The following is a 12092-nucleotide window of genomic DNA, read 5'->3' as shown; positions in this document are numbered from 1 at the left end:
AGTGAAGAAATCTTACCTCATCTCAATCCTAAATGGTCTAACTCCCACCCTGAGAATGGATCTTCTGATTCTAGTGTCCCTAACCAGGGAAAAGATATAGAAACCTTCTCTGATGAAGGGTCTAGGCCCGAAACATCAGCCTTTCTGCTCAGCCTGCTGTGTTCATCCAGCCCTGCACCTTGTTGTCTCAAAAGATATAGAAAGTTCAGCACTGTTTGAATTTTGTATGTTTCAATCAGATCCTCTCCCATCCTTTTAAATTCAAGTGCATACAAGCCCAGTTGAACCAATCTCTCTTTAGAGGACAGGCCTGCCATCCCCTTTGTTCGGCTATTGAACATCTGCTGCACTCTGTCTGTGGCAAGTATACCCTTTCTAAGGTAGGGAGACCAAAACTGCACACAATAGTCCAGGTCTTACCAAGACCTTGTAAACTGTGGTAAGACATCACCCTTTCTGAATTCAAATCCTCTCAAAATAAAGGTCAATAAACAATGTGCCTTCCTCACTGCTTGCTGCAGCTGCCTGTCTGCTTTCATTGACTGGTGTACAAGGACACCCACATCCCTTTGTACAGCCACACTTTCCAATATATCACCACTTAAATAATATTCTGCCTGTTTTTTGCACAAAGTATATAACTGCACATTAAGCAACGCAGTGCTGGATCTGTCAATAAGACCATAAGACATAGGAGCAGAAATCAGGCCGTTCTGCCCATCGAGTCTGCTCCGCCATTCAATCATAGCTGATAAGTTCCTCAACCCCATTCTCCTGCTTTCTCCCTGTTACCCTTGATCCCCTTGATAATCATAAGACCATAAGATACATTTGCCCACTCACTCAACTTTTTAAAATCACCTTGAAGTCTCCTTAAATCTTTCTCACAAGAAACAATGCTGCCCAGTTGTCTCACCAGCAAATCTGGAAAAGGTGCATTTGATTTCCCTCATCCAGGTAATTTATATGCATTGTAAATAGTTAGGGTTCTTGTGGTACTCCACTAGCCTCTGCCGGCTTTTTGTGTAAAGACCCATTATTCTCACTGTTTCGTATTTCTCAACCCATGCAAATATATTATCCCCATCCCACATACTTCAATCTAGAACATGTTATTACTTATTCATCATTATTTCAAATAATATTTTACATGCATGCAAACATAATTAATAGCAGGAGTCAGCCATTTAGCCCTCGAGCCTGCCCCACCATTCAGTAAGATCATAACTGATCAGATTTTAACTTCAAATCCCACCTACCCAACAACTTTTCCACTCGTTGCATAACAAAAATCTATCCACCTCTGTCATAACTTGAGCACTCTGCTTTCACCACCGTTTCAGGAAGTGAGAGTTCCAAAGCCTCTCAACCTTTAAATTATTTTGCCTCACCTCTGTTTTAAATGGACAACCTTCGATTGTTAAGTAGCGACCCCATGTCATTTATGTAAATTGCAAACAGTTGAGGTCCCAGCACTAATCCATGTAGCACACTACCCGTTACATCTTGCCAACTTGAATAAGATCAATTTATTCATGCTCTCATCCTCCGGTTAGCAAAGCAATCTTCTATCCATGCCAAGGTACTACACCTATACCATGTGACTTTAGTTTCTGTAATAATCTTTGATGTGGCACATTATCAAATTCCTTCTGGAAATCTAATTACAGTATATCCATTAGTTCTGCTTTATCAACAGCACATTACCTCCTCAAAAGAACTCCAACTGACTGGTCAAATATGATTTATCTTTCACAAAACCATGTTGACTCTGCCCGATTACTCTGATCATATCCAAGTACCCTGCTATAAAACTTACTTAATAGTAGCTTCTAACATTTTCTTTATGAAAAATGTTAAGCTAACTGACCTGTAGTTTCCCGTTATCTGTCCCCCTACCTTTTACAACAAAGGAATTATTTTCACTATCATTCAATCTAATGGGATTATGACTGGATCAAAGGAGTTTAGGTAAGTTAAAAACACTGCATCAATTGCCTCACTAGCCACTTATTTTAAGACCAGAATGAAGGTGATCAGGATGCAGGCACTGCAGCTCCAGCAATTTTCTCAGCATCACTTCTCTGATGATTTTGAATTTTCTGAGTTGCCCTCTCCTTTCTACATCCTGATTTATCATTACTTCTAGGATGTCACTTGTGTCCTTTGTACTGAAGACTGATACAATATACCTGCTCAATTCATCTGCCATTTCCTTACATTCCATTATTAATTCTTCAGTCTCACTTTCTACAAGACTAATGCTCACATTACAACTGTCTTCAAATATTTATGGAATCTCTTAATATCTGTTTTTATGCTTCCGGCTAGCTTTCTCTTGAACTCTATTTCCCCTCTATCAATTCTTTGATCATTCTGTGCAATCTTTTAACCTGCCACCTGTTTGCTCTGGCCAGCTCTGCTCTCATGTCCTCATAATTCCTCTTAATAATGTTTAAAAAAAATAGTTAAAGTGCTCCTCTCTTTCAAACTGAATGCAAAATTCAATCATTTTATGGTCTTTATTACCTAGAGGCATCGTCGCTATGATGTTATTAGTTAACCCTAGGTGATTGCATAATCTTACCTCATCTATACTTTTCTTTACTTCTGGTTTTTCAAATTCTCCACAAGCAAAGATGAGATCCGCTCCCAGGATTCGTACAAATTCCAGCTCTTCATGGAGTCCATCTGTCTCCTCTTTAATTGTCTGAAATCGACAGAATATTACCTGAAAATTGTTATTAATCCTAAGCAGCTCCCACTTTACAATCTATTGTTTTAGAAAACCACTTTTTTGTGATTTCAGTCAAGACAAATAAATAAATAAATAAATATTTAGAGCATACTTATAACCGATTTATGAGAACAATAAAAATTTAATATTTGACCCATGTCCATACCTCTGCCGCCTCTTGCTGTTGTTTAATGATTGAGGGGTCAATACCAGGACTCTCCAGGTCTCTCACTATGTCCTGTGTGTCCTTAATGGTGGTCAGCAAGGCAGCCATGTCACACCAGAACTTTTCAGCCAGATCAAGCACATCCAGAAGTTTAATCTCTCTCTCTTCACCACGACTTTTGATATCTTCCCAGTAAAATACCATCTCATCCAATTTGTCTTGAATGGCTAAAGAATTACAGATTGGAAGAAAGTGAGCTAGAATATTTAAGATGTTCCTGTACCTGATTGATGGTCACAGAAGGATCAAACACTGCCAGAAAAGAAGCCATCAGAGTAGGGAATAAAGGGTAATATTTTATATATTAAACTCTTTGAAAACTGACTTTTCAGCGGAGTTTGATAAAGCTGACTGTTTAGAACCCGATCCAAATTGAGTCAGTTACTCCTCAACTGTGCAAGAACAGGAAAGAACTTTGATCATTTGTATTAGACAAGTTGTATTAAAATTACTGTTACAATTTGTTGGAAGTAACAATCAATATACTTGATGTCTCTATGTCAAATATGGAAGTGAAATTACTGCAGCCTTTGACAACTAAATTTGTTCAGATACATTCTGTTCAGTCCAAATACAGCAGATGGACATCCCCAACCAAAGGCAGCATGATCTCTCTTTTTTGATAATATTCCAATCCAATGAAGAAGTGACCAAAATCAGCATGAAAAGAAACAGATTATTCAAAACTAATACAGGTCCCTTACAGTTTGAATCAGTAGAATTGATAATGGAGAACAAGGAATTGGCAGGTCTATTAAACAACTATATTAGTTATGTCTTCACATGGGAATACTCAAATAATTTCCCAGAAATGCTAGGTGAGCAAGGGTGTGTTGTGAAGGATGAACTGAAGGCGATCAGTATTTGCAAAAACAAAATGCTGAAGAAATTAACTGGACTGAAAGTTGATAACTCCCCAGAGCCTGATAAGCCATATCCCTTGGCACTGAAGGTGGTGGCCAGGTAGTGCATTGGTTGTCATATTACAAAATTCTGTAGTCCCAGTAGATTGGAGAATGGAAAATGTAACCCCCACTACTTAAAAAATGAAGGATGAAGAAAACTGGGAATAACAGATTGGTTGGCCTGATATCAGCAGTTAGGAAAGTACTGGAGTCTATTATAAAGGATGCGCTGACAGGACACTCAAAATACCAGTGGGATTACACAAAGTCAGCATGGATATATGAAAAAAAAATCTTGCTTGACAATTCTTCTAGAATTTTTTTGAAGATGTAATTAGTGGAATAGAGAAGGGTGAACCAGTGGATGTAGTATATTTGGACTTTTAAAACCCCGTTGATAAAAGGTCCATTTAAAAGGTTAGGGTGCAAAATCAAAGCATACAGGATTGGTGATAACATACTGATATGGATTGAGAATTGGTTAGTAGACAGGCAACAAATGACAAGTAGGAACAAATGACTCTGGGATGGAATGCACAAGTAGAATATTGCAAGGATCAGTGCTTGGCCCCAGTTACACAACATCTATCATTGATTTGGATGAGGGAAACAACTGTAATATTTCCAAATTTGCTGATGATACCAAAATAGGTGGAGAGGAGGATGTAAGGATGCTTTAAGGATACTTAGACAGTTTGAGAGAGTGGGCAAATGCATTGCAGTATAATATGGTTAAAATGTGAAGTTATTCTCTTGGTAAGAAAGCCAGAATTGCAGAGTATTATGTAAATGGTTATAGATCAGCAAGTGTCAATCTACAAACAGACCTGGCTGTACTAATGTCCTTTAGGGAAGGAAACTGCCATCCTTACTTGGTCTGGCCTACATGTGACTCCAGACCCACAGCAATGTGGCTGACTCTTAACTGCCCTCTGGGCAATAAATGCTGCCTGGCCAGCAACACCCTCATCCCGTGAATGAATAAAGAAAAAGAAACTTGTATACCAGTCATTAAAAGAAAACATGCTGGTACAGCAAACAGGAAATTAAACAGTAATGTGGCCTTCGTTGCAATTTGAGCATAGGAGCCCGGAAATCTTAAGCTGTAGAAAAATTAATGTATCACATCTGGAATATCATGTGGTATATATCAAGAAGAGAGATATACTTTTGCAGGGGAAGTGCAGTGAAGGTTCACCAAATTGATTCTTGGGATATCATACGAGGAGAAATTGAGTTGACTGTATTATATTCACTTGAGTTTATAAGAATAAAAAGGGATTACACTGAAATGTAAAATTCTGACAGAACTGGACACACTGAATGACACTTACTCTGGATAGGGGGTCCCGAACAAGAAATCCCAATCTCAGGATGTGTAGTAGGCATTTCAGAGTGAGATGAAGAAAGGTTTCTTCACTGAGAAGACAGTGATTCTATGAAACTCTATCGCAGAAGGTGGAGGAGGTCAGGTCACTGAACAGATTTAAAAAAGACAGATTCTACATGCTAAGGGTGTCGAGGCAGAGTGATACAGTCCAGGATCATAGCATTGAGATACCAGATGAGCCATGATCCTGTTGAATTGTAGGCTTGCTTGGCTGAATAGCCAACTCCTATTTTCTATGTTCCTATGACACATATAAAGAACTCTTTCAATTCTGATAGGCCAGCTCCATCACAATATGTGGGTTACTCCAGGACATCCAGTACATTCCAGCACAAAACACTGACGTAGCCATAAATGCCAAATTAAGCCTAGGTTATCAGTCATTGCACCTTTTTGTAAATAAAACTTCTGTTGCACAAATCAACTGTCTATATTAGACCAGTGACTATATTTCAAGAACAATTAATTGATCATATCTAACTTGTATGTTCTGAGTTGGCGTTAGGCACCGTACAAAATGAAACTTTTTTCCATTCATTTATGTTTCCTGAATTGAGTGCAATACAAATTTGAGGCAAAAGTAAATACTGTCATATTAACACCAAGTTTTTAAAAGACGTTCTCAGAGTATCCCAAAGCATTTTACGGTAATAAATGATAACATTTCAGTCACCTGACTCCTGAACAATGGACTGCAAACATTTAACATTAGAGGGATGGATTTTAATTTTGCTTTAAACATTTGAGAAATAGATTCATATATTGGAAACAAATCGTTAAATTGTTTATCATTAGGTGGGCTTGCAAAACCTGATACCAGCCATTACAATGGTGATTAGTCTTGTTGTTATGTATGAACTCAAAACTTAATGTTCAATACCTTTAGCTGCAGGATCTTCATCTGCTCCAGATGACCGTCCAATCAGTTCCTCACCACGACGTTTAAGAGCTTCAAAAGATGGCTGAAGTTTTTCAAGCTCCATTGCAATATTTTTGTTCTCATTGATGTGCTCTTTGATTTTCTCAACTTCAGCTGGTATTGATGGTGGCATCCGCATCCGATCAACAACGTGTTCCAGAGACTCTAACATCGGATCAATCTTATCATGGAACTAAACAGATCATAAATAAGAGGAAGTGCAGTTAACATTGTTTTAGATAAGGATGATTCTGAGAAAATTTCAATGTGCAGCAGAAATTATCAGTGCAAACTTGAATGAAGCAATGAGTAGCACACTTTTTTTTGTTGGAAGTTTTCTGGATCGTGTGCAAATACATTTTGATGCAAGAACAAATTTTATGACAAATGACTCATGAGGGATTGCACAGTTTAATTCATTTAATAAGGCTAATTCACCTCGATTTTCAAATGAATTTCTACGATTCTGAAACCATTAGAAATAAAAACATGGAATTATTGGAATAGAAACAAAAACTTTGACACTACAACTTAAACAAAGCACAGTCTACAAAAATAGTCACACATTCAATATCAGTTGCATTGTATATTTGTATTTGGAGTAAGGGCAATTTATTCTGAGTAAACAGACTTGTCATTTTTCTTGCGGCATTTCACTCTCGTTTAACTTGAGCTATTGAAAGATTGGACTCGAGATGAATAAAATTGTGCTGTAGTCACAAATCAATGGTTGATTATCTACTCTGAATGTGAATAATCCACAAAAAATTAAATTCATTGTTGAAAATTACATTCTTATCCAGGCGCATGAAAAAAACAAAGCTTGCACCAATAAATCTGCAACAGAATATAAATTTAGCTAATGATGTAATTTAGTTAATTTGGTATTGTAAATGCTTGAATTTTTTTTTATAATTTTGCACCTTATCAAACTAAAAAGTGGAAGACTACTTATAATTACTTATTTTGTTGACTTCAACAAATACAATTAACACTACTCACATGCATCATTCAAAGATTAAACAGAAATTTATTTGACTCATCAGAAAAGAATTTAAACAAATCCCCTGAATGAAGCTAATTCTTTTAATGTGTGACAAAATTTAAGCTATTTTACTTAAAAGCAAATGTCCCAAAGCTTCAAAATGCTGAATTACATTCTAGATCTTGCTTATCAACTTATGAGACCTATTCCATACATTAAAATCACGTGAATAACTGAACAAGCACTAAATATAGCTGGAGGTCAGCTCAAATGACAAACAGGATTGGGAACATGAACAACTTTTTCAGAGATATAAATACTATTATTATAGTTCCATTGAATCATATCACAGCGTAGTCTGGTTTTGTAATAACTAGTTATTATACTAGTCTTGAAAAATTTCTTTTCACTCAAACTAAAAGTTAAGTTAAACTCACATGGTTGGGAGGAAACTACTTTCTCATATGGCTACAGAGGTCCTAACTTAAACTAAGTTGAGATCGCAATCATTTAAGAAGTGGCAGGTATTCACGTTTCAGCATTACTTTGACAGTTATGCTCAGACAGGCAATCAGGTGAGAAGTGGAAATGGAATGATCAATCTGGTGGAATACAACATTTTTGAAGTTGGACTCAGGCATATCATTAGACTAGCTGAGAGGTATGTTTTAATCTAATCTGGATACTGCATTAGAATTAAAAAGGAGAAGTCGCTCAATAATATAAAAACAGGCCAAGAACCAAAAATGCTAATTATTTTTAAACAAAAATGGCTGTTGTCAATTACAGTGATGCAAAAGAAACAATTTTAAAAACAAACAAATGTATTTGGTAAAATACAGCAAAGTTGAACCCACAACTATCCTTTAAATAAGTGGGCTTTCAGAGTAGCTGTCACTATAAATTGTGTGTGCACTGTCCAGAGGCTGTCAAAGTTTCAGGTAACTGATTTCTAGTGACAGATACAAACTAAAATGGAAGAGCAACCCTAAAGTGCGGCAGTCGATTTTCCAAGGAGCTCTGCTTACCTCAGCATGCTAATGAGCAGATGATGAACACAACAATTAAACACAACGCAGCAGGTGGTGTCGGCAAATAAACATTTAATTCCACGAGTTGAGCGGAATGGAAAACAAATGACAAGTTAGTATGAAAACGCTATGAAGGGGGAACACAAGGGAATGCATCGAAAGAGACAAATATGGAAGGGATACACTTTACAAACATTCCTGATGCTTATGACGTGTGAATCTGCATGTCATAACATTCTCTCCATTCTGCTGTACTCATTCCTGCTCTATGCTGCTTCCATCACTCTTAATTCCCACTAGAATACCATGTCAAACAGAGCTCTGGATGACTTTATCAACACCACTGTTGAACAGAGTAACCAGTAAGCAAGTATGAATAATCAACTATATGAAGAAATGTGTCAACTTAGAGAAGAAAATGGGCACACAGTCATTTCCTCACAGGATGTGACTTGCAAACAAAGTGCAATTCATCATGGAGTTGCTAACTAGGAATGCTCCCTTCATTCATCAAAATTCACCAACATTTCCATTTATTGTCAATTAATTCATCATTCACTGCAAATTCTTACCTTACATCTTACTTTGTTACTGTTCCTGATGGTTGTGAAACCAATCAAAAGGTACAGTAACTCTAGTAGTAGAATATTTTCAAACAATATTACTGGTGTTGTCAAGGAGATGCCTGTAACCTAGACTAGCCAGCATTCTGCTGAAGCAAGCATTATATTAAGTAGTGACAGCGACGGAGAACCAATAAGAATATAAGGAAAGATGATTCCTTTTTCATAAACAAATGAATACCCTTGAAAAAATCCCCATGCAAAAATCTAGGATCACCGGAGTACCTGAGCAGACTGAGAAATTGCTTCATCCAAAGCCAAAGCCCGCTGTCTCGCATCCTGCTTTATTTTAGCATAAAGTTCTTCAGCTGTGGTGTATTTTTCATGAACCATTTTACCCTCATCAGAATTCAACACCATCAACTGAGGGCCAATCTTCATCAATTTATCAATATGAGGCTTGTGTTCAGAGATTGATTCACGGAGTTGCTGTTAAGGAAAAAAAAAACAGATCTCAAATTTGAAAGAATTCTAAATACACAGTGATCTGAAATGACACCTCTGGAATCATATGAAACAAAATACCAAAAAGGGCAAATTTGGCACTTTGTGCTTCACAGGTGGGCCACACTCACAGTCTGTGTTGGTACATAACTACAATACTTAACAAATAACATTAGACAATTTGGTCCTTTGATCCTGCTCTGCTTTCATAAGATCTTCTACCTCAGTCACACTTTTCCACGTTATTCCCATATCTCCATTCCACGAATATCAAAAAAAAGTGTCCATCCCTACCTTGAGTACACTGACAATTAAACATCCACAGCTTCCTATGATGTAGAATTCCAAACGCTCACAAACTTTTAAGCAAAGAAATTTCTTATATCAGATCTAAATGGCCATGGCTTATTCTGAGACCGTGAGCTATCCCCTCTAAGATTTTTGTTTTGTATAACTTATTCATTTGAATACATGATAAGTTCAAACATTTTTGTGCATTTGCTCACACATGGTATTTTAGAAGTGACAATTTGTGAGCAACCTGAACGGCCCTTTCAGATTGCTGTGTGGCTATGAGCATACACAGCTTGTAGGAAACATGTAACCCCTAATATAGATGCGCTAGGCAAGTGAGAAATCCTTTCTGGAACTATCCTGTTAAACCTCTGAAGAATTTCAGTGTTTCAATTAGGTCACATCAAATTCTTCTAATCTCTCAAGAACAAGCACTTATATGCAATTTATCCTCTAAGGAAAAGTCTCTCACCCAAGGAATTAGTCCAATGAACGTTCACTGAACTTCCTCCAAGGAATATGCATTCTTTGAGGCAAGGAGACTAAAGCTGCACATCGCACTCTCAACATGGTCGAAGAGACTGTACAACTCCAGCGTGACATCTTGTACATCAATTTCTTTGTTAATAAAAGCAAACACATCATCGGTGTTTCTGTTGTGGCTAGGACTTTAAATGTTAATTAAGCTGTCTTTGGCTGGGTTTCTTCAGTCTTGGGAAAACTGGAAGCTGCAGTGAGCTGAGGTGAGCATCAGGAAGCATTCCTTGTTGGCTGGGTGAAGGAAAAGCATCATCTCCCTAGCTCTTTAAGTTCACCCTCACCATCACAACTTTATGAATCCATCCCAGGATCAGGCACTCCATCCCATTTCCAGGCTCAGGGTTTTGGGATTGGAATGATGCAACCTTCTCTCGGGTCAGCAATTAGAATGACCTGACCCTGCAGCTGCTTCTTCAGGGTGGTCCACCTGACTGGAAACCAAGCCCACCAAATCAGATTGCCCTTAGAGCATGGAACCTCAAGAAATGTGAAAGACTTCAGCAGTCCCAGCATTGGAAATTTAAAGTCCTTCCCTTTTTGGTAGTTCTAATACACTATAGTCACCTTTTTCCTTCCTTTGTTACTGACAATACCACACACAGTGAAAATGCACAGACAACACAGAATGTTCCCTCATCTCCTGTTGTTTTCTTTCAATCCCAAATGGCTTACTGGTTTCAATGGAGATTCTGGTAACCTGAACTGCAAAGGTATGTATACACTAAAGAACGTAAGGGAATGGACACATCTACACTTAAATAAAAGAAAGAGGTTCTGAAACAGTCATGCAAGACTCAAAACATTAACTCTGTTTCACTCTACAGATGCTGCCAGATTTGACTTTCTCCAGCATTCTGTGTTTGTGTCACAACTTGATTGTCCATTTATCCTTACCCTCATTTCTTCCTGCTGTAGTTTCAGCATCTCATGATCAACAGCTGGTGGTGGGAGTTGTGATATCAGGCTTCTGGTCTCATCAAGCCAAGGGCACAGTTCCTCATGTGTTTCCCAGAATTGGTTAATAAGGACTTGAGCCCGCTCCAATTGGGAGTACCTTTCAGTGTTCATTAGACTGACTGTCTCGTACTGTTGCTGCAACAACTCCATTTTCTCCTATGTGGATTTGTGTATACATAGATGTACATATTTTAGATTAATTATCACAGGATCCCCTTTCAATATTCAAGGTCTTGATTGACAATTTTACATGGTTTATTAAAAATTTCATAAACAGTAATATTTCTGTCTTATAGCATGCAAATAATTATTCATTTGTGGAAGTAAATATGCACATTTCACAACTTAATAAAAAGTAAGTGTCTATGCATAGTTATAAACATTCATTCTGTGGCAGGCCATCTGCAGAAATACTGAAATAATACCTGCAACGTTGTTTTCTGCTCGTCACCACAGGTACTTAGAATTTCTTCTTGAGTGTTTAACAATTCATCTATTGAATCCTTGTGCCTTATGATGTCTATTGAAAAGGCCTAAAGACATTAAAAAAAACCTTAAAAATGGAAATGCAACACTGTATGATCTCCAGTGCCAATAATGTATATGGCGTGTAACTGTCTGCAGTCCCTACCTTCAACATAGCTCAGATCATCATGTTTCATCCTGTTATGCTGACATGATGGATACAAAGTCATGGGTGAGTGAACTCTAGCTAAATAAAATGGAAGTTCAGGACAGCCAGAGAATTGTAAACTGCTATGCAAATGGAATGGACATGAAATGCAGCGTTTATTACTGCCTATTTTGGACGAACAGGTGGTCAACTGGTTTGTAAATTACATTATATTCCAATTATCCTCAAATTTCAGCTCTTCAAATAAGAACGATTTATGTATAGATAGAAAGACCAACTGGAATTTAACGGTTGTTTAAGGAGATCAAACATTCACTGGACATATATAAGAATTTGATTAGCTCAGTTTGTCCAGGAGTTTGGTCTAAAATTGTTTGCGACAGCATGTATGCAGTGTAATTAATACC

The 12092-nt window shown here is 37.5% G+C and overlaps 1 protein-coding gene across 1 annotated transcript in view; it reads right to left on the bottom strand.

Moving 5' to 3' along the window:
- macf1a (microtubule actin crosslinking factor 1a) overlaps window positions 1–12092 on the bottom strand; it is a 192530-nt gene that overhangs the window by 67225 nt on the left and 113213 nt on the right. The window contains exons 33-39 of the mRNA XM_048612952.1: window positions 11477–11584; window positions 10989–11207; window positions 9042–9245; window positions 8191–8199; window positions 6139–6370; window positions 2904–3130; window positions 2588–2710 (exon numbers count right to left, since the gene is read on the bottom strand). Coding sequence (XP_048468909.1) covers window positions 2588–2710; window positions 2904–3130; window positions 6139–6370; window positions 8191–8199; window positions 9042–9245; window positions 10989–11207; window positions 11477–11584 — 1122 coding nt within the window. The remainder of the gene's footprint in view (window positions 1–2587; window positions 2711–2903; window positions 3131–6138; window positions 6371–8190; window positions 8200–9041; window positions 9246–10988; window positions 11208–11476; window positions 11585–12092) is intronic.

Source organism: Rhincodon typus, chromosome 27 (assembly GCF_021869965.1).
Source record: "Rhincodon typus isolate 14 chromosome 27, sRhiTyp1.1, whole genome shotgun sequence".
Classification (NCBI taxonomy): domain Eukaryota; kingdom Metazoa; phylum Chordata; class Chondrichthyes; order Orectolobiformes; family Rhincodontidae; genus Rhincodon; species Rhincodon typus.
Note: the sequence above shows the minus strand (reverse complement) of the source record. Positions and strands in the feature narration are given on the sequence as shown.